Source organism: Zonotrichia albicollis, chromosome 17 (assembly GCF_047830755.1).
Source record: "Zonotrichia albicollis isolate bZonAlb1 chromosome 17, bZonAlb1.hap1, whole genome shotgun sequence".
NCBI classification, from domain to species: Eukaryota; Metazoa; Chordata; class Aves; order Passeriformes; family Passerellidae; genus Zonotrichia; species Zonotrichia albicollis.
In genome coordinates, this window is record NC_133835.1 from 9,274,993 (window position 1) to 9,297,267 (window position 22,275).

General features: G+C 56.1%; 1 protein-coding gene across 4 annotated transcripts; it reads right to left on the bottom strand.

The window, feature by feature from the left end:
- Nucleotides 1–1,812: 1,812 nt before the first annotated feature.
- On the bottom strand, nt 1,813–13,874 carry SAMD10 (sterile alpha motif domain containing 10). 4 transcript variants are annotated; one of them, XM_074553555.1, is made up of 5 exons: nt 10,912–13,874; nt 8,532–8,688; nt 4,819–4,987; nt 3,347–3,487; nt 1,813–3,071 (listed from the first exon to the last, which is right to left on the bottom strand). In XM_074553555.1, the coding sequence occupies exons 1-5, from the start codon at nt 11,055–11,057 to the stop codon at nt 3,007–3,009; spliced, it is 678 nt and encodes a 225-aa protein (XP_074409656.1). In that variant the 5' UTR covers nt 11,058–13,874; the 3' UTR covers nt 1,813–3,006. The 4 variants fall into 4 exon arrangements, with proteins under 4 accessions (XP_074409656.1, XP_074409657.1, XP_074409658.1 ...); XM_074553556.1 differs by having other exon boundaries at nt 8,532–8,728; nt 10,912–13,869; XM_074553557.1 differs by having other exon boundaries at nt 1,813–3,114; nt 10,912–13,868.
- Between the last annotated feature and the right edge of the window lie 8,401 nt (nt 13,875–22,275).

Here is a 22,275-nt window from a genome sequence, read left to right on the forward strand (position 1 = left end):
GCAGTGCTTCAGAGCTGGAGGTGTTTACATCATCAAGCTCAGTAATTACTCAGACAAATTTGCATGCATTTTCTATGGGCATTTCTGCTGGCTTTTTTATTTTCTGCTTGAAAACCTTGCTGGAATCTGCAAACTGCCGCTGCCACTGGGAGGGAGTTGCTGGATTATTCCTTTTTTAAGAAGGTGCTGAACATAACTCCTGATGCTGGTGACACATTGGCTCTCTTATTCAAAAGATTTTCCACCAAATAAAATGGCAAAAAAATCTATCAGAGCCCGGAGTTGTGTGGTCATTGCCTGCCCCTGTGCCCCAGTGGTGTTGCCTGTATCCTCCTGCCTGCTGCAGGGGACTGACTGATGCTTGCTGGTGTTTTCTGTTTACTTTAATTGTTGTCTGGTTTTAATATTGCATGAATTGATTCATCTGTGTTTCATTGTCGGCCCTGTTTGTTTTGGGGCAGTGCCTGGAATATCACTGGCAGATAAGTGCTGGACAAATAGAAGGTATTTTTCTTGCTCGGCCAAAGATGAGGAGTGACCAAGCTGTGCCTCAGTCTGAGAGGATCCTGAGCAGCTTCTGCCTCCAGTTCCCAGGGTCCTGGTGCAATACTCACCACCCCAAATTCTCACCCATGAGAAGGACTGTCCTTCCTTGGATCCACCATGCAGATGCATTTTTCTCTATGCCCGGAGCTACAGAAGTCAAAACCACGTCAGGGCTGTCCTGAATGCATTCCTGCTGCCTTGGCAGAGTCCTGGGTGTCCCTTGGACAAGCCATGGGCATTAGGTGGCACCAGACACTGCCAGAGCAGTAGTTCAGAGCCAGCCTGCCAAGATGCTCTGCTCTCACTATCACCACCCTCATCAGAACAAAGACACAGAGCAGGGGACTGGGGGCAGGAGAGCATCGTCCTGCCAGCCCTGGGAACTTTTCACACTGCTCCTCCCCTTAATTCTGTGCTGGTAGGTCTCAGAAAGATACCTGAACCGTATGGTTGGGGCTCTGACCGAGTGCAATTGGTCGGGTTTCTGCTTTCTTCCATGCTGAGGAGCTGGAGAGAGCCAGAGCATCCTCAGGAGCACAACAAGGGGCAGCCAGGCTTTGGGGCAGGATCGGGGGGGAACCCTGCCTTTTCCAGAGGGTCCAGGGCAGCCCCAGCACTGTTCTGTGCACCCCAGCTGCATTCCAGGCCAGATCTCCACCAGCTCACTGCATGAGCCAGGCTGGAGCCCGGAGAAGGCATCTGGAGCCCGGAGAAGGCATTTCCCCCGTGCAGCTCCCAGGCTCTGGAGGGAAGCTCAGCGTCTCCCTCTAACGATGTGCACACACCTGCAGTGTTCTGCTCTTTGGGCTTCTGGCCCCTCGTCACCCCACAGCTCCCCGTGCCTCCCCACAGCTCCCACTGCCCCCCAGGACACAAACAAACCCCACCAGGGCAAGATGGGCTTTTTTCGCGCTTCTTTTTCCTTGTCTTTAAACTCAGCAAATTCTCCCAGCTCTGTTGCTTGTGAGTCTCCGGTGAGGTGAGAAGAGCAAATTTTGCTGCATATTAGAAAAGGTCAGTATGGAATGGGGAGGAAATTCTAATTTCTGTGTTCTGGGGTACACACAGCAAAGCCCTGGAGCTGCTTCCCTGCAGACAGAGCTGAGGGTCACAGACCCCTGACCCACAGACAGAGAGGGAAGCTGTTCAGCCTTGCATGGAGGGATTTAGGGCTGTAGACATCTCCTGGGAATCCCCAGGAAGGACTGGAGGGACCAAACTCACAGGGCAGGTTCAGGTGTGGGAAGAGCCAGAAGAGCAGTGAGATAAAATAACAGTCTCTAATTTATTACCAGCAGAGAAGCAGGCAGGAGGATGCCCAGCCAGGGGGCACCGTGACCTGACTCCACATCCCAGTGCCCCAGGGGCATTGGGGTGCTGCTGTTTTCGGACCCCCATGACCCACAGCCCTACCCTCATCACTTGAGGTGGAATGTGGGGAGGTGACAGCATCCACCCTGGCCAAAAATCCTGATTTACACACGGATTTTCCTTATCTGCCCACAAGGGCAGTCTGTAGCTCTGTATGAGAGAGTTTGGGAGATGGAGACCTAACAGCAAACACTCTCACTGTAATGATGGTGAAGGTCATCAGGAAGGTGCCTGGCTTTGGTGGCACCATTGCCAACCCTTGGCAGGAGGTCAGGACAGGAACCTGCCAATGCCTGGATGAACGGAGCTCTGCAGAGCTGGTGGGAGCATGGAGCAGAGCAGGACCAGTCATGGGAGCTGGGTCACCCAGTGTTCCCCCAGCCCCACAACCACCCAGCAGCACCCCAGCCTGCTGCCCCCAGCCCCTGCATGGGCTCCCCCTCTGCCTGCTGATGAAGGATGAGCTCTTGGCACAACTTCCTCCCAGCCGTGGCAGCCTCCTGGTGCATCCAGCCTGCTTTCACTTGCAGATTTTCCAGCTCTGATGACTCAGCTCCCTTTTTAACTCACCAAGTGGAGCTGGGTGCTGGGGTCTTGGCCCCGCTGTGAATTTTTTGGCTGGTTGTATCATCTTATTTGCTACCGATAACGTCACCTCCCCGGCCGCTGGAAGGCAGCCCAGTCTGATGAGGAAACCAAAGCTCCCTAAATAAGCTCCAAGGCATGGACACAAGTTGCTGGGTGCTGGGATGTTGCCCAAGAGCATAATGCTTCAGTGTCCTGCACAAGGCTCCGAGCTGTCCCTGGAATCACTGCATTCCCTTTCTCCACAGTGCTGAGCCCTGCCTTTTGCCATCTCCTTTTTTCCATCTCTTTCCCTGTGAACCGTCAGGCTCAGGTGGATGGAAGTTCATCATCTGTCCCAGCAGCTGGTTTGCTGATTTTCCTCCAGCCAAGAGCCATGTCTGCTGGAAGAAACCTTCCACCCCTGCACAGGAATGCGTTCCTTTAAAAGAAAGAGAAGGAAGAAGCAGGAGAGGAGCCCTGGAGTGTCTGGGAAGCTGTCTCTTCTTATTCCAAGCGTGTGGCTCAGGTCTCGTATCGGCGATGCACAGCCCATCCCAGCGGAGCTCGGTTCACAGTGTTGGTGCAATCTGCCAAACAGACGGATCAGCTAGGAGACATTTCCAAAAGAAGCTGGAACAAGGTGGGAGAGGAAGGAATAAACAGCCTGCAGGGCGGCACGTCGCAGCTCACCCACCACCATCCCCAGAGAATCTCTTCCCTTCTGTGCACAGGGCCACTGATGGATTTTGGGCTGCGTGTGGCAGCCTGGCCCTGTGCATCCCAACTCCCCCTGTGCTCCCTGAATGGCCCCACAACCCATCCCTGTGCCACAGCCAGCTCTGGGCTACCCTATAGGCCCTACCTTGGCTGAGCAGCTGCAGGTTCCGCACCTCCTCGCGCACCTGGAGCTGCAGGACCTGCTGCAGGAGCTCCTGGCGCTGTGCCTCCAGCGCGATCCCCATGCGCTGCAGCTTCTCCCCGTTCAGCCGCAGCAGCGCCCGGCCTGCAAACACCAAGTGGCTCAGTGCCCCACCAGCACAAAGAGGGGGGGATGACCCCAGGAAAGGGAAGCACAAAGGGGAACCCATCAGCATGGAGGATTGAGGAGGGAGTGCTCTCTCACTGCCTGCAGTAGTGCGTGGAGGGACAGGATGGAGGGGGAAGAGCTGGCAGGGGATAGGGTTAAACCGGATGTTGGGAAGAAATTCATCCCAGTGAGGATGGTGAGGCCTTGGCACAGGTTACCACGAGAAGCTGTGGTTGCTCCATCCCTGGAGGCGTCCAAGACCAGGCTGGACAAGGCTTAGAGAAACCTAGTCTGGCAGAAGCTGTCCCTGCCCATGGCAAGGGTGTGGAACGAGATGAGCTTTCAGGTCCCTTCCATTCTGGTTTGTGACCTCCCTTTCAGAGAGCACCGGGTGGCAGCTCGTGTCCCCAGCCTCTGCCAGGTATCAGCAGCACAATCCTGTAACCCATCCCCGCAGGCAGCAGCTTTTTATTCTCTGCTCCACCTCCCAGATGAGGAGATGTTTTCTGAGCACAAGGTTCCCACACAGGCTGCTGGTCCTGGGGCAATGAATGGGGGTGCCCATCACAACGCATTAGTGCTCCAGTCCCCACCAAGCCACTTCCCTCCAGTCTGGGGCTCTTATAGGAGGGATTTTAAACCAGCTTTTGTCCTTGCTGTACAGCATACACTCACTAATGCTGCCTTTGTTGCCTGAGCAAGGGCTGGCTGAGCTTTTGCATTAGGATTTCTCATCCCCCCCAGGCAGCCCCTGCCCTCACTTCCCTGCCACCATCCCCTGGCCCTGGCAGAGCTCACTCTGGCCTTGCACATATTGAAGTTGGACTGGAATGAATGCTCTTAGAGGTCAAAGCCACTGTCACCAGGGAGCAAAGGGGAGGGAGCAGATCCTAGAGGTGAGTCTGCTTGAAGGGCTCAATTGGGAGTTGGATTTGGATCTGACAAAGACCTTTGAAATTTGGACTCCAACTGGACAGAGATCTTTCTCTTTGCAAAAATTTTCAGTATTTAAAAAATTTAATAATACTATTATTATATTGAGCTAGGTGATGAGAAGACTCCTCCCTGTCTGATAAACCAATTTAATAATTTTAAAGAACCTCCAGCCTGTCCTGGTGCTCACCCTGGTGGCAGATGCCTCCTGCCCAGCCTGGGTCAGTGTCACCGTGTCCCCTGCTCTCACCCTGGCTGCATCTCATGGGGAGAGGGGACAGAAATGGGGGGTATGTCCATCTTCTGAACCCCCAATGTCCAAACAGCCTTTCCCAGGAGCACGTGCTCTGCATGGTCCAGGGGACACTCTGTACCTGTGATGGCGTGGTGGGAGAACGCCTCGACGTAGATGAGATAATTGTGTGGGCAGTGCTTCTTCAGCCATTTGCACACATCCTGCTGGGTCCACAGCACCACTGGCTTGACCAGGCTGCCCAACGTGGGGCTGGTGTGGTAGATGCCATAGTGGTCACAGCCACGGACCTGAGGGGAGTGGGAGGGGACAAGGTTAGTGGGATTCAGCCCTGGGAGGAGGAAAACAGAAATCAGTCCATGGGGATGGGGGAGATGTTGGTTGGCTGCATAGGATTGTGGTGACACTGGAGGGCTTTGGCTCCACACCCTCTGGAGTCTCTGGGCTCACCCTGAAATCAGAGGAACCAGTAAGGGAGGCACAGAGAGTGGGGATGGGAGGTCAAGTTTGTTCTCCTGCCATATATAGACCCAACACTTTAAACTTCCCAGCTCTCCTGCTGCAGGACCCAACTCCCCTCCCCTGCGCATCTCCCAGCCCAGCAGAACATTGCACAGGCTCAGGAGATGTCCTGGGGTCCTCAGGGTCCCCATCTCCCCAGGCAGAGATGGGCATTTGCTGGAAGCTCTCGGTGGGGACAAAGCCAGTGAGATCCTGGAGGAGAGTAGGAACTGGTGCAAAGCCATCCCCACCAGATGTTGGTGCTGGTGCAAACGTATCCCCACCAGAAGTCCCCGGGAAAGCAACCAGCAGCCAGCTGGTGGCCTGGAGTAGGAAGGGGAGTAGGAAGGATTCTCCCTTTCTCTCCCTCTCAACCGCCTTCAACCCTGAGCTGACTGGTCACAACAAGGTCCTGCAGCCTTGCAGGTGTCCAAGGCCACCTCTGAATCCTACAGCTGCTCCTGGAGTGCTGCTATGCTCAGAGACACCCAGGATAAAGCAGGGTCACAGTCCCCAGCACCCCAGTGTGCCCTGGCCACCTCCACCACCTGCTGAGCTGTGCCATCCACAGTACCAAGCTGTGCCCACAGGGAGAGGAGGCTTCGCTGGCAGCATCCCTCCACCCCACCTTCCCTCCCTCCAGCTGCCTGCTGCACTGGCCAGTCTCACTCTGAGCCACCCAGTCTCACTCTGAGCCACTTGGCAGATCCATTTTCTCTCCCCCATCACAGCTACTCTGGTCTCACAAGGTTGTTGCAGCCTGGACTTATCTCATATAGAGCAAATCACACATCTGGAGCTGTGGCTGCACAGGGAGCAAGCCAGCAAGCCTGCTTCTCCTAGGGAATCTTCCAGACTGGCTGGGAAATGGGGCTGGAGGATGCAGAAATCTCCCTTTCCCTGCTTTTAGCATCCAGGAGAGATGGGTCAGCTCTCCACTGCTGGCGATGCTGAGACTCCATCCTTGAGCAGCACCAGCAAACATTGCTGCTCTAAAGTATTCACTTGTGCCCAAGCTGCTGGGACTGTCCTGGGCTGGATCACAGCAAATTGGGGTGGAAAAGGCATCCCTGCTTCCCACAACAGAAGGGAATTGGACTGCCAGGGCTCACCCATGGCCCAGGCACGGCAGGGACAGGGCAGGAACAGCAGCTGATGCAGACACACGGGCACGGGAAAGGTCGGCAGCGTGTGGCCCACGGTGTGCCAACACCGACCTCTGCCTGTGAACGCTGGCTAATTAAGCATGTCTAATAGAGGAGCAGGATAATTAGTGTAAGAGGGACTCCAGACATCCCGCAGTCACTGAAACTAATGACACATTCCTGAGGGATGCTGCAGAGGAGGCAGTGGAGGGCAGCTGGGCTGGATGTGCTCCCTGCCCCGTGCCGGGCATTGCCACGGAGCATGGCCAGCCTGCTGGGGCTGCTGCCTATGCCCTGGGGAGCCTTTGAACTTGGAAAGGAGCTTTCCTTAAGCAGAGCTCGTTGGGAACATCCGAGCAAGAGGGAGGAAGGCGAAGCTGGGAGGCTGTGCGTTAATAAGCAAGGAGTCCGTCTCCAAATGATGGAAAATCCAATAGGCAATGCCCAGGATTCAGTTTCTGAACCAAACCCTCACCTTTGGGGTACGCCCCGGCTCCAGCAGACTCATCCCAGCCTGCGGGAGCAGCCCCAGCCCACGCCGGCTGCGGCTGCTTCACACTCGGCTGAGCGCGCCCGAGAGTGCCGTGGGGACGAGGAGGAGGAGGAGGAGGAGGAGGAGGAGGAGGCGGCGATTTGCTCTGCATTCACTAACGAGCGATGATGAGAAGCGGAGGGGCTGGGGGGAATAACAACCATCTTCCCGAGAGCTTCCCGCGGGCTTCCCACAGCTATTATCCAACTAACCCTCCGAGGCACGGGGGAAGAGGTGACAAACAAGCGGCAATTTCCCTGGGCACGCACACGGCTGCACGCACATCCCTCATCACACACCGCCTGCACCGGGGACCGTCCCAGCATCCCCGAACCCCGCGCTGCCTGCTCGGCCTGCATCCCCCCTCCCCACGGAGGGTCCCCAAGTGAGCCCAGAGGAACAGGGGAGGTGTAAAGGGATCGTGGGTTTGTTTTCCAGCCGGCTGAGCCGCGCTGTCTCTCTGATAAACTCTCAGCCGTGAATATCGAGCGCCGGTGTGGAGGAGAGCAGGCAGGAGGGCTGGGAGGCTGCTCTGGCAGGAGGGGAGGAGTGGCTGGGGGAACCGGGGGCACTGCAAGGAGAAACTTGCATCGCCTCCCTTCGCTCTGGCATTTTCCTTTGCTTTCCTTTGCCTTTTGCAAATTAAGAACCTTTCACTAAATCCTCCTGGGCAGGACATAGAAGTGCAGGAGGGAGAGCCATGATAAGCCGCAGCTGGCAGCTGGAGGGTGGCTGGTGTGTCCCCATGCAGGAACCACCTGGAGGTGATGGGACAGTGCCACCAGCACATGGGACATTGTCTGCCCTGAAGCTGCTGCTCCTGAGAGCATCACGACCATACCCATCCCTGTGGGGTCCCTGCTCCCTTCCGAAGCCAAACCAGACAGGAGGCCCTGTGATATAAAAGCATCTGCATGCTGGCAGCTGGATTTGGATTTGGATTTCCCCTCTTTTCTTTCCAGCATTCACTGTCTGGATGTGCCACTCTGAACCTGACTGCCAGGGTGTTAAGGAGGGGCTGGGAAGCACCAGGAACCACCTGCAGGGATTATATTCCTTCCTGTGTCTGTGCAGCAGTGAATGGAGGGAAACCTTTGGCTCGCAGCCTCCATGGTACAATAAAATAAAATTGTCATAGTACAACAAAATCCATAGTACAATAAAATAAAATTGTCAAATTTCAGGAAGACTATGGTCCAAACCTGGCTAAGAGACACACACAAGCGATTTTAAGGCATTATAAGGAATTTGGTCGTGGCATACTTAATGCAAAATGGTTTTAAGTCCCAGCTGCAGGTGGGAGGGCAGGTGATGCACAGAGGGGAGGTGACACAGAGAGCTCACCCCAGCACAGCACGAGGCCTGATGAAAACACATGATGATGTTTACATGTCACTATAACTAAACACACAGCAATCACGAGAACTTCTAGCAAAACAAGACCCAAAGGCCTGATCCTGCAGGGAAAGAGGGGATGCTGCTGCAGGGGTTTGTGGCACACAGTGTTCCCCTGGACATGCCCAGGGGTATGTGTGGGTACCTGCAGGGGTCTGGCAGACACTGTGCTCCCCTGGGGGGTGGGTGTGGGTACCTGCAGGGGTCTGGCAGACACAAGGAGCTGTGTTCTGGGCACACCCAGGGGGTGTTGGTGGGTACCTGCGAGCCCTCGGTGCCCGGCTGCCGCAGGAGTTTGACGGTGCGCCCGGGGCCGTCGGGGCGCTGGCTGCGGCCGTCGTGCCAGGTGAGGCTGCTGCCCGCGGCGCGCTGCAGGCGGTAGCTCAGGTTCTCGGCCGACACCGTGTGCTCCAGGAGGCTGCGGCAGAAGCTGAAGTGAGCAGAGGCGGCAGCGGCGGCTGCAGAGGGAAGGGGGGTGAGAGACGGCCGTGGTGCCCATCCACCCCACGCCGGGGCACCCAAAAGTGCCTTTTCTACCCTTTTTCTCCTCAGGCTGTGGGCTCTTCTCTCCAAAAACTCCCCGTTCCTGCCTTCCTTCCCCATTACCAAGAAGAAAATCCACCAGCCCAGGAACGCCAGCTGGCGCTGGGATCCAGCAGGCGCCCGACGAGATGTTTGCCCACACAAACCCCTCACGAGCGACGCTTGTTTTGACACCCGCCAGCCGAGCAGACACAGGACCTGCAGCTGATCCCCAACACGTGGTGAGAACCTCCTGCTTGTCACTGCCACCCTGCCGGGACAGGGACCAGGAGGAGGCCCAGGGCAGCTGCTTCCCATGGTCCAGGCTGGCAGCAAACTGCCACCACCGAGGGAAGGGGAGCAGAGACTGCAGGCTGGTCCCCTAGCACAGACCATGGATACCTGGGGACAGCTACATGGCCAAACACACACCAACCCTTCAACAACGACCACAAAGAGACATTTACCCACAACAAGTGCTTTTTGCCCCTTATTTATAGAATAATAGGATATCATGAGTTGGAAGGGACCCACAAAGGTCATTAAAATCCAATTCCTTGTGTTTTAACAAGCTGGGGGTGTTGGGGTTACAATGAGGTTGCAAAGCTTTCCCTTGAGGGGGGCTGAAGGGCCCCAGCTGGCACAGGAGGAGGGTGAGTGGGTATTAGGGGCTCACGCTCTGGCTGCTCCGGATAAAAGCCAGACAGCTTGACATAAGCAGCTCTGATCCATGGAAGCAAAGACTGGAGCATCCCCCAGCTCACCTGCTCCCACCATGGGGAGCCAGGCAAGTCATGAACCACCCCTAAGAGCAGAGCAGCACCCAAAGGAAACTCATTTCCAGGGCAAACCACTCTGGGAGAGCAGGAGGGCTGAAGAAATCCTAATGCAGCTCATTTTCCTAATTAGTAGGTTTTACGAGGGAAGAGGTTTCAAAGAACCCATTCAAGTACACCTTTGTGCAATAGGAGAACAACTGGCCAAAAAAGTCAAAATAGAGCAAAAAAGGATACCCAGGATACCCAGACCACATCACACAATGTTGTTTCTTAAACACACCCAGCAGGAAGCATTGCCCTGGGGAAGCTGAGGCAGGGGACCTGTCTGATGGCTGGGGAAGTGATTTTAGAGAAAACAAGGTGGAGGGAGATCCATGGAGAGGCTCAGTGGGGAGCAGAGGCAGGACTGGTAGGGGTGGTCTCTGCACCTGTCCTGGGTGACTTCCAGCAGTCTCAGACACCCTGGGCCTGTCGGGTGAGGACCAGAGTGGGCTGTGCTCCCTCCAGCCAGGGATGTCTGAGGTGCCACTGCCCTGTCCCTGTCGCCCTGAGCACAGCAGATCTGCTGGGACACACCTGAACTGGAGCCTGCCCATCCCACTGGGTGCTGTGGCAGATATAAACCTGGCAGGTGTGGAGGGGCTGCTGCCAGAGTTGTGTCCTTCAGCTGTGCCAGGGCTTGCTACAGGGAGTAGAGGGAAGGGAGTTTTGGCCATCAGCAGGACCCAAATCTATAGGGAGCCATGGAGCAGCTGCCTCCAGCAGCAGGACTTGGGCATCTCTTCTCCTGCAGCAAACTCTGCTGGAGGCAACCGCAGGAGTGGGAGCAGATGGGAAAGAGGGGTGAAAGTGGGAAGGAAAAATAAACCAGGAAGAAAGGCAGCTCCAGGAGCTTTGGGGACATGGCTGTCCAGGGGAGCAGCCCAGAGGCCCTGCTCCAGCAGCTCCTCCACAGTCTCAGTTTCCCCAGCCCAGCCCTTGCATCCCAACTTTCCAATCACCTGGCAGCACCCGACATGGGACTGTAGGGAGCGAGAGCAGGGCATGTGGGAGCGTTTTGGAGCAAGGAAAGGATGGGAACAGACGAGCCCTGTGTTAGGACAGCCCTGGGCTGGCTCCACGCAGGGACACGGGGGTGACATCCAACACGGGCTCTCCTTTCCGTGCCCTGCACAGGGAGCAGCCACAGCATGCCCAGGAGCAACCAGCCGCCCTCCATCCCCTCCTCCCCTCTCCTCCAAGCCTGCGGCTGTGCCCTCCGGCCAGGAACGCTCAGGCAGCATCTCCCCCCAGGCCCGCCTGCCCCACAGCCCCCCGGCCATCCCCTGAAGAGCCCTCACCTGGCTCGGGTGGTCCCTGCGAGCTGCGGATGGTGGAGACGCAGCAGAGGGATGGCCGGCCCTGCTGCATCTCGGCGGGAGGAGGGATGCGCGTGAGCGCTCGGCACCGCTGTCACGAGTGCGGCTCCATCCCTGCCTCCCCTCATACCTCGTCCACACCTGACTGATTCCCCCGAGCGCCTCCCTCCCGCTGCTCTGAGCCCCGGCTGCACGCTCAGCGCCGCTCCGGGCGGCCAGAGCCGCTCGCACACGGACAGGGGGTGAATGACACCGACACCCCCTCCCCGCTGCCCTGGGGGCGTCTGATCCGGGGGATGCTCGGCGCTTTCCTCTCCTGCTCCCGTCTAATCCCGCGGCAGGGCCAGCTGGCACCGGGGTGGGCAGGGAGCCCGGGGGGCTGCTGCAGGGGGCACTGCGCCCACCGGGCACCAAAGGGCACAAGCGAGCCATGGCACGAGTGTGGCAGCGCCGGGGCTCCGCTGGCTTAGGGCGGCGGGGTGAAGGAGGAAAGAGAAGAAGCGTGGTGAGGAACAGCCTTAAGGGGAAGGGGCCGAAGGGCTCGGTGTGTGCTGCACCTGCTCCCGACAGAGCTCCCATGGTCCTGCTGGGGTCCCGGCAGAAGTGGGGGTGCCACAGAGCAGAGGCTGTGCTGAACCCTGACACGGGAATGAAGAACCTCCAGGCTGGCTGAGCCCGAGCTGGAGCGGGGAGGGGAGAGCTCAGCTCAGCTCCCCAAACAGCCACTGTGACCCCACTATTCCGAGTCCCTGCCAGCTGGTCTCGGCTCCCTGTGCCCCTCTGCCTGCCCCTGTGAGTGACACCCCATTGCCTGCTCGCCGGGGGAATCGCTGCCGGCTTGTTTCCATGGCTCTTTGATCCATTTTGGGCACCTCTCCAGCCTGGCAGGAGGGGGAGGCCAGGTCCGGGTCACCGCAGGGGGGACAGGGACAGCCACGGCTCCCTCCCGTCCCCGGGCTGCTCCCTCTGCCATTCCCTCTCAGACACTTTTATGGCTGGTGAAACGTGAGCGCTGGAGAGGCTCAGAGCAGCAGCAGCTGCTGGTGGGGACAGGGACGGGAAACCTCGCGGGGCTGGGCACCTCGGGGCAGGATGTGGCAGCATTCCCCGGCTAAAGCATTTCCGTGTGGGTGCCGAGTTTCCCCGAGATGATCACCACCAGCAGACCGGCTGCCAGGGCACTTCCCGCCGGTGCTTCCTGCTCGCAGGTGACCAGGAGCTGCCCAGGGGACACGGTGGCACACAGCCGAGCTGCAGGAGGAGCGGGCAGGGGCACAGGGCAGCTCGGACAGGCAAAGACTCCTGCTCTGTCCTCTGCCACCACTTCTCACCACGGCCTCAGGAGCATCCCCGTGTCTCTGATGCCATCGTCCCACAGACCTGCCCTCCAGATGGGGCCGTGCCTGCAGGCAGCTGCGGTGGGGGCAGCCAGGCTTCCCGGGTCAGACAGGATTCCCGGGATTAGTGGGAGATGCTTGAGACAAGCTCCACAAGGAATGAAATCATTCTGTTGGCTTGCCTGGCTCCCTGTGTGTGATGACCCTTAAGGGTGGGTCCTCACACGGCATTTGGGAGGGAAAGAGATGTTTAGCACCAAATAAAATGAGGGATTTGTTTATAATTGGAGGCGGATTTGAGGAGCTGGTCATCTTTCTTGTGTTCCTACAGGCAGGTGAAGGAAGGGTGGACGGGAGCACAAGTCTCTGAGGACTCCCAGGACTCTCTGAGAACCTAGGGAATTTGCTCAATTCAGGGAGCAGCTTTGCGAAGAACTCATCCTGCTCTTAGTAGCATCTGCTGAGCCAGGAGCTCAGCTGGCATTGCCATTGCCCTGGTCCCCTCTGCCCCTTCCATGTGGCTTCACCCTGGTGCAGGAGCCGATGGAGCCTCCAGGGATGATCATTCCAGTGAGGCTCTCTGGGATCCCCCAACATATCCCATCTTTGAAGCTGTGCCTATAGGATGGACCAGTCCTGTCCTGAGCTATTTCCTAAGATCTGAGGAAGATGAAACCAGACCCAAAGAGGACTGACACCTCCTCCAGCCTCTCCAGCTTCCCCTGGAGTGTACTTGGCTCAGGCCCTGGGTGTGGTGAGTGTCACCCCAGCGCTTCCCTCTGAATTCTCAGCTTGCAGAGATGAGATAAGAGCCATGGCCAGAGCTCAGGCTGGTGGCTGCCCACTGCTGGTGCCTCCCGAGGACAGAGGAAGGGAACAAAAGGCAAATGTCCTTTCTGTCCTCCCTGTGCAGCACGATGGGTGCCCTGGGCACACGCTGAGGGAGTGGGCACAGTGCCTGGGAGGATGTCCATGCCTTTGGGATATCTGTGCTCCTGAGACTGCCATGGGTACTGCCAGGAGGTCCCTGAGCACCCCTTGACAGAGCACTTCTGTATGGTTGGACAGTGTGAGAGTGTGGGGTGAGGGCAGTGGGCAGGACTCCAGGTTCTCCTGGCAGGTGTGGGAGCCCACAGGCACAGACCCTGCCTGCAGTGAGCCCCCTTCCACCTTGACGTGCTCTTCCCAGGGGTCCTGCCCTGCTCCAGCACCCCCAGGCCTGCCTGCCCTGTCCTCACACCTGCATCCCTTTGCCCTAGCCAAATTTTCCAGCCCATTTCATTGGTACACCACAATTCCGAGGTGTAGGGCAGGGGGACAGCCTCTCCCTGGAACGCGCCAGTAAAGGGGAATGTGGAGGGACTGACTCCCGGGATGGAGAGGACAGCACTGGGGACGGAGGGCAGGCAGACCCCGGCGATGGAGGGGGCAGCACCGGGGAGGGATAAAAAACAGACCCCCGGCACGGAGGGGGCAGCACCGGGGGATGGAGGACGGACAGACCCCCAGCATGGAGGGGACAGCACCGGGGGGAGATGGAGGGCGGCCCCTGGGATGGGGTGGCTCGCCAGGTCCGTGCCCACCGCGTTGGCGGCTGTGGGAAGCGCGTCCCGCCGCGCACCTGAGCCCCCCCGCCCGCGCCCGGTACCTTCCATGTCCTTGGGCCGGCCGCAGCTCATCCTCCGGCAGCGGCGCCGCGCTCGGGCGGGGACGGAGCCCCGCGCCCCCCGCGCTGCCGGCGGCACCGGGCGCTCCCGCCCGCCCCGCCCCGCCCCGGTGTCCGCGCCGGGGGCGGCGCCGCCATCCGCCACCCCCGGGGGCTCCGCCCGCCGCCGGCCCCGCGCTGCCGCCCGCCGCCAGCATCCCCGAGCGTCCCCCGCTCCTGCATCCCCCCCAGCCCTGCCCCGGGCGTCATCCCCGCTGCCGCTCTCCAGCTGCGGGAACGGGTCCCTGCGGACAGCAGGGTGCAGTGGGCACCATGGACAGGTTTTTGTCATGTTTGCAGTGGGTATAGAATGGAAAACACCTGCTTGTTCCTCCACCCCAAATATCTCTGGTGTCCCCTATCTCCAGCTCCCTGGATGGGGGAGGCAGAGGAAAGTGCTCACCCTCATGGGTGCTGCATGAATGGGTACCCCCAAACCTCACTGGAGCTTGGCACACCAGCATGGAGCTAAATGGTGTCACCAGCACCTGTCACTACCCCAGTGACAATCCCACAGGTATTTTTTAGGTGCCTGCATTCAGCTGTCGCACCTGACCCAGCCAGGGACTGTCACTGCCGGCCCCTGCAGTCACCAAGGGGCTGGGGTCTGGCTGTGCACCCTGTGCTCATCCTGCCCCGGACTGGCAGAGGGCTGGGAGCGCCTCTGGCTGCCCAGAATAAGGACAAGCAGATGCCTGTGCTGTGATACTCCACCTTCCCAAGGGCTCCCTGTCACAGACCCACTGCAGCACACAGCAGCACCCTCACCCTTGTTTTAAGAGGAAGAACACTCAGTTTAAGCACATTGTGTGACACATTCCCACCTTTCCTGTGGGCTGGGAAGGTGCAGCAGGTGGCAGTGACTTGCACAGCCTGGGGCAGGGTTTGTGTGCCTGTTCATCAGCCTTGCACAGCTACACCATAAAACCCTCTTGGATCTGGGCTGTGCAGCTGTGTGTGTGAGAGTGGAGCACTTTGCCAAAACTAAATTCAGCTTCCCAAATCAATAGGAGCTTTCCAAAATTTTGGATGCTCAATCAGGAGCTGCTCTGGATGAGGCTCAAGCCCCTGTCAAGGCTGGATGCTGGCTCAGCTCTGCGCTGGGAGCTGGCCAGGGCTGACACACTCAGCCAGCCAACCATGCTGCCAGGCAGGGAGCAGGGACATCGAGTCACAAACCATGCGTGTAGTGGGGACATCAGGCCCCAAACTCTGCCTGTAGCCTGCAAAAATCCTTTGAGAGTTCCTGGGGGGAGTTGGCATTCCTCCTCTGGCTTCAAGAGAGCGGGCAGGGCAGTGCTGCTTGTTGCAGGCAGATAAAGAAAGAACGGGTTCTCCATCCCTTTGAATTTCCCATTTCTCCCTCAGCCTTTGTCTGCACACAGAGCTTTTGAGCCATGGCAGAAAATTTCCAAGAGAAATATGGTTAAAGAGGGGCCTTGGCAGGAAAAGGCTGATGTCGCTTGAGAAATGTGTGCAGATTACACCAAGCTGTTATTAAAAATAAGTGCTGTGCTGCTTCCAGCCTTTGCTTTCTGTGATTTTTCTGGTAGCAATTGCACTTCTCCAGTAAAGGGTTCACATGTCCAGGGCATGGAATTTGTTTCCTTCTCATCTGCAAGGGAGAGCCTGGTGCCAAACCAGTATCCCAATGCCTGGAGATACTGTGATGGGGTGTGGGTGCCTGGGCAAGTTCAGACTGCTCATCCATCTGAAATTCCAAAGGATTTTCAGAGAAGCCTTGTGCCTGGGGAGGTGGTGTGGTCCCCACAAACTGCTCCATGCTCCAGCCATCCTTGGTTTTACAGCATCCAGCATCACTCTTGGGCTCACTCAATCCCTCCCACCCTGGAGCATCTTTTAAACAGCCCCAGCAACTCTGCCTTGGGTTTAGGTCTGACTTTGAATCTTTTAATGCCTGGTTAAGGACTTTCCACAGCTAAACAGGAGTCAAAAAGCAGGAGTTAAACAGGTTTTTAGGGAAAGCCCTAAACCAAGACACAGCTTGGGACACTCACAGCGTGAACCAGGGCTCCTTTTCCCAAGGCAGTGATGGTGTGGGAAGGGGGCAGGCTGGGGACAGTGGCTGCAGTGATCCCTGGACCAACAGGCTTCCCCTGCACATGGATTTGGGTATGGAGAGCACCAGTGTTCCCGTGGGTGCCACCCCTCCCCAGCCCCCGGCTCTGCAGAGGGGGTGAGGCTGGGATGATTCAGCACGTTCGTTTTTCAGAGAATAAAGGAAGTAATTAAACATCAGCTTTCCTCCCGCCGCGCCCCGCGAGGATGAGAGGGAGGAGATGAAAAGCCTTCAGACGGAAGTTATTTGTCCAAGGAGAAAAGTGGCTAATTTCTCTGGTGCTTTGCTTGTCTGCTCGTTAATGAAAACCGCTCATCAGCAGGAAAAGGGAGCACCCAGCGAGGAGGGAGGAACCAGAATCACACATCCATCAGTGTGGATGTCTTGGTGGCCTTGGGACATGCTGCTCTGTTTGTCACCTCCACAAAGGCCCCCATGGCACCCAACCACAGGCCTGGGGGCTGTGAATGCAGCTGGGTATTGGGGACCCCTCCTCACTGCAGCCCCATGGGTTGGGAACAGACACTCCCAAGCTAAACACCATGGATTGGTTTTCCTAAATCCCAACACCCCTCCTCTATCTGCCCCCCCTTCAATTTTTTTTGTGCAAAGACTTCAAAATGGATTTGTTGAGGCACTTGCAGGGAGATAGAATCGAAAACAGCTTCGTGCTGAAGCCTCCTGCCTGGTGCGGGCTGATGGATGGTGCTTATCTCAACCAGGCATGGAAATGTTTAGTGTTATGAAAATCTCTCCCTGAAAAGAATTTATTTTCATGCTGATAATAGAAGAACCAAAGCTCAGCGTTGGAGGGTGGGGATGCTGCAGGTTCACATCAGGCTCTGGCTTACACAGACCACGAGGAACCTGTGCTGTCCTTTGGCCCCTGGCTGGGCAGGTGACCCTCTTGTCACTCACAGTGTGACATCTGCACCTTCACAAAGTTCATGATTTACTGGCAGAGGGCATCCAAGGCATTGCTCCCTCTTTGATGCTCTCTGCCACGCAGAGAGGGGTTGAAACCACAAAAACTCTCCCGTTTGGAGGTTTATATAGATATATTTCTAATTGGATTTTGGCATGTCACGGTTATTTTCAAGGCACTCTGTAATTATTTGAGAGCCTGATCACCTCCTTTCCCTCAGAACAGAGGACTGGCTTTTTTCTTTTTAATATTGTTTCCCCAAGTGAAATTGTGAATTTGCAACTTAATCCAATCAGAAGACACACATGATGTAACTCTGCAAGGACACGGCAGGACAGCAGGATCCACCTCTGCCAGGTTCCTAATCGATTCCCAGCAAGGGCAAAACACGTAAGAATAATATTTTAGGGGTTTTTTTGTATTAAAAAAAAAGAAAAGAAAGTGTTTTAAGAAGATCATGGGTACTTGATGGAGTGGGGAGGTTTTGCTGGTTCTGCAGTAGCTCAGCCCACCCTGTGCTGAGACTGACTCGTGTCCAGCTGCAACCCTGCAGCAGCTGAATGCTACTTTCTGGCTTTTTCTTTCCCAACTGAAACCTGATGAAATTCCCACTAATTACAGGCTTTTATTTTTACATGCGTTGTAATTTTTTGAGGCCAAAATAATTTCATCCAACTCCATCTGCTCTCCATTAGGGAACTGAAGCTCGGGCAGGACAGATCCTCCCATCCTCACCAGGGCTCTCTCCAGGTTGGGCTCTGCCACCATCCCAGTGCTGCACTTGTTATTCCAGTGCCCAGAATGAGCACAAATGAAAACCATTATCCAAGCAGAGTTTTCCAGCATCTCACAGCTAATGACCATACACCACCCTGCTGCATCTTAACAGCCTCAAGTTCTTATTTTCGCCAAGCCCGATTTCAGGGCTCTGGGCTGCATTCAATTGCTGCTGAATCCGATTTATTATTTACATTGCAAGGTACAGCCTGGCATGAATTGATTTGCCGTGCTCTGATTGCCACTGCACGCTGCTCTGGGATCTGGGAGCTGGCTGCTCACACAGCCAGGCTGCAAAATCAGAAATTAGGGAATGCCAGAGTTCAAACTGCCCAGTGCTCTGTGTTCTTTCTCATCTCTCTCGGGATGCAGGGAGTGCTGGTCTCAGTGGGGGTGGTGGGATCGATTAACTGGTGTTCCCCAAGGGTTGTCACCCCAGTGCTGCAGAGATCAGATGTTTTTAATGGCACCCCTTACTGAAGAAGAGAGGTTTGGGAAATTGAAGAGGGCAAGTGGCACTGGTTTTTAGGAAGGAGCCATGGATGGGAGTGCAGGACAGATGGAGAGAGCAGAAAGGATAGGGAACAACAGAATTGGGAAGCAAATGGGAGACTTGGTGTTTTGGGGGATTCAGCAGTTGGGGGATTCATCACCACTTCACCTTTACTTTCATCATCACCTTCACCATCATCATTACCTTCACCTTCATTTTTGCCTTCACCTTCACTCCTTACCCTGCTTGCTTGGAGCTGCACTACCTTGGGTGACAGGAAGGAGTGAAAATCCCCCAGACACAAGGCTGTTACTCTGGGGCAGTGATGAGCAGATGATGGCTCTGCTGTGGGAGATGGCTCAGCTGTGGGAGATGAACATGGAACAGTGGTTTGGAGGGCAGGACCACGGACATGCTGCCCTTCCACAGGGACTCTCCTCCCCCAGCTCATCCAGCAGCCCAAATCACTGAGCACCTTGGGAAACATTTGTCCATCTGCCAGAGCTCTTGACTCTGGCCATTCCCAGATGAAAAGACAATTTTAAGGAATCCCATTTGGGCAGCATCATTAACATTCTCCTGGCAAGACACTGTGCCCTTGAGCTCTCTCCCACGTGGGGATTCTTCCCAGCAAACCCGTGGCTGGTGCCAGCTCTGCCCTCTGGATTGCTGAGAGCGTGAGCCTTGTGCTGAAGACCCTTTAGGAATCTCTGCTAATTGTCCCTGAGACCTCCAATGGCTTGGAGGTGACTCTCAAAGGCACCTCAGTCCCTCCCAGCTGCTCTGGGATCTTGGCACCTGCTGCTGCTGGCCCTGGCAAAATTCCCATCGCACAGCAGAGCTGGGCTTGGGGTGCAGAGGGGGGCAGGTGCTGCAGATGAGTCCTCAGGGCACCTCTGTGTCGTAGCATGGGACTAATTAAAACTTCAGAATGTATATTTACCTAATAGGGAGTTGATTTGTTAAGTAGGACATCCTGTCTTCAGAGGATTTCACGGCATCGGGTGATAATCAAGTGAGAACAGGCTCCAAAAGTGTTAATTTAGGAACTGAGACAACAGGGATTAAAAATAAGCCCTGTTTTGTTCTTCTCTTGCACTTCCACATCTGAAATCCAAGTAATCATCCCATTTGGGAGTGCAAAGCAATGGCACCACCACCCAGCAAGCACCACACTGGCTGACGGTGTAAATGTGAGGCTTCAGTGGCTGAATTTGGGCTCAGCTGAGGAGCTCACAGCTATTCCTGGCGCCTCTGGGATGTCCTGTCCCTGTGCCTGGCACAGGCACACACACAAGGAAGGGGCTGGATTTCTGCTCAGGACTTGCAGGTGTTTTGCAAAAGGGAATTTTATAGAGTTGTGGAACAATTTGGGTTGGAATGAACCTTTAAAGTCCATCCCATCTCGGCTTTTGCAGGGGCACCTGCCACGGGACCAGGTTGATCCAAACCCTGTCCAGCCAAACCTTGAACACTTGTAAGGATGGGGCATCCACAGCTTCCTGAACCAGTCTTTTACCACCCCTGCTGTAATAAAATTTTCCTTATATTTAACCTAAATCTCCCCTCTTTTAGTTTAAAGCCGTTTCCCCTCTCTGATTGCCAGAGGCAGGCAGCGGCGCTTGGGAAGAGTCCCGTCGCTGCTCCTGCCCTGCGGATGCATTCCTGCAGCGCTGTGTGATATTTAAAACACGGATTGCCAGCCTCGGGAGAGCCCCGGGGTTTGTTTTCCCGTCGTTTTCCCGTCGTCCCGGGAGAAGCCGCCGCCTGCCCTGCTGTCCCCGGGGACACAGAGGCGGCTTTGTGCTACCGAGGGGCCGCGGTGCCCCTGCCCTGGGCTGGGCTGCTCCTGGCTGGGCTTTGGGCTGACCCCGATCCCGGCCCCTGGCAGGATCTGCCTCTGTTAGCTCGTCCTTGTGCTCATCCCAGTGATTTTTTTTCAGTTTCAAACCTTTATGAGTGATTCTCAATGCTGATGTGCCCAGCATCCCCTCCCACCTGGCTTTGCTCAGCCACGCACACACAAACAGAGCTTGGCAAGTCCCAAAGCAGAATTGGGATGACTCTGTGCACCCAGGAGAGAGGAGGGAGCTGCTGTTGGTGGTCTCATTCCCTCCCCAAAAACGCTGCTGAGGGTGGTGAGAAGCAGTCTGCCAACATGCAGACCCAGCAGCAGCTCCCTGCAGGTTAAAGTGCAGCATATCTGCAACTTTAACAGGGGCTGCTGCCTCTTCACCCCTTCAGATTTTGTGGCACCAGGTAGCAAACATCTTTTCTTCCTGCTTCACACCCTGCTTTAAGGTGATTTGGGAGGACAGAGCAGTGCACAGTGCAGATGCCTCACTCCTTCCCACCATGGGGATGAGCCAACTCCTGATCCTGACGATCCCAGGAGCAGCTCAGGGATTTCTCCCCACCTCACTTCCCACCCCAGTTACATTAATCAGAATAATTGCTGATTAATTACTCCATTGGGCTTTTGGCCAAGTTCCTGAAGCAGCCCAGGGTAGCGAAATGAAACCCAAGGAGAAACCCCTGGAGTGCCCAAAAAGTCGAGCTGGGCTGGAGAGGATGCCTGAGGGCTGGATCCTGACCAGCTCATCCCTGCTGTGTCCAGCCCAGATCTATCAGTGCCTCTGCTGCCCAGGCCTGGTGGGACACACAGCCCTGCGCTCACCAGGACATATCAACCACCCCCAGACATGATTAAAGCTCATTTAGGGTTGATTTTACTTAACCTATAAATGATTCTGAGTTTTCTTGTTGTGTAAGAGTTGCTGTGTAAAGGGAGAAGATTTAGAGCCCTAACACCAGCCCCATTCTGGGGTGACCCTGCTGCCACCCTCACCTCAGCTCTGGTTTTCAGGAGATCATCCCAAAAGTGAAATTCCTGCAGCTTTCAGGGCTTCAGCAGAGATTGGGCACTTCCCTGCTGTCCCCATCCATCCATGGCTCAGGGAGGCTCCTGATGGGCTCCCCTTAGTCCTTCATCCTCTGCCAGGATTGGGGGGAACCCAATTTACCTCCAAAACCCCCAAATTTATTACACCCAGCCCACAGGGAAGACCCTCTGGTGCTCCATGACATTGGATGTGCAGCTCTGGGTGTTCAGAGGGATCTGGGCTCACTGGACAGGCTGGGAGTCAGGGGGTCCCACACCCCTCCCTGGTGCTGAGGATGCTCTGCCCTCACTCCAGGATGGACAGCAGAGCTGGGACACTGCAGCCTCCCTCCCTCTCTGCCACCCCAACCGTTTGGCAAAAGGGATTTTATTTTTTAATTTTTTAATTTTTTTTTTCTCCAGCGAAAAACCAAAAATAGATTGATGGGAAACGGCTGGGGGTTGGGATGCCATTAGCATGCAAAATGGGGCTATTTATCTTCCCAGCAGCTGGGTTCTGCTCCCAGAGCTGGCAGGGAGCCTGCTGCTGCTGGCAGGGCACTGTGGGATGGCACTGTCCCCATCGGGACCGTGGGGACAGCCCCATCCCCTGCTCAGCCCTGTCCCCACTGGGACACAGCAGAGTTGGAAGTGAGACCCCTCAGAAGGAATGAGTAGAAAACCTGCTCATGAGGTGAAATGAGTAGAAATCTTCTGCCCCCAGAGAGAATTTGGCTTGGAAATTTTTACCAGGAGGGAAGGGGGGGAACAAAGCTCGCAGCTTACACCCCTGCAAGCAAAGGCTGGGGGACACAAGGGTGAGCAGCACGGGGACTTTGTCCAGCTCCAGGCCCTCCTGGGATGATCCTGGCTCTTTTCCCCCCTTTTCTACCCCATTCTGCCCAGGGTTTATTAAACACAGCTCAAAATTATCAGCTTTGCTCCTTGCAGGGCCACTCGCCGCCTGGGATGTTCCTTAGCTGTTGCTCGTTTCCTATCACAATAAAAATAACAAATTGCTATAAATGTTAAACTCCATGACAGAACAGCTCAACATCCCCACGACCTTTATCCCCACAATCCTCATTCCCATCGCCATGACCTTCATCTCCACCATCCTCATTCCCATCCCCATGACCTTCATCTCC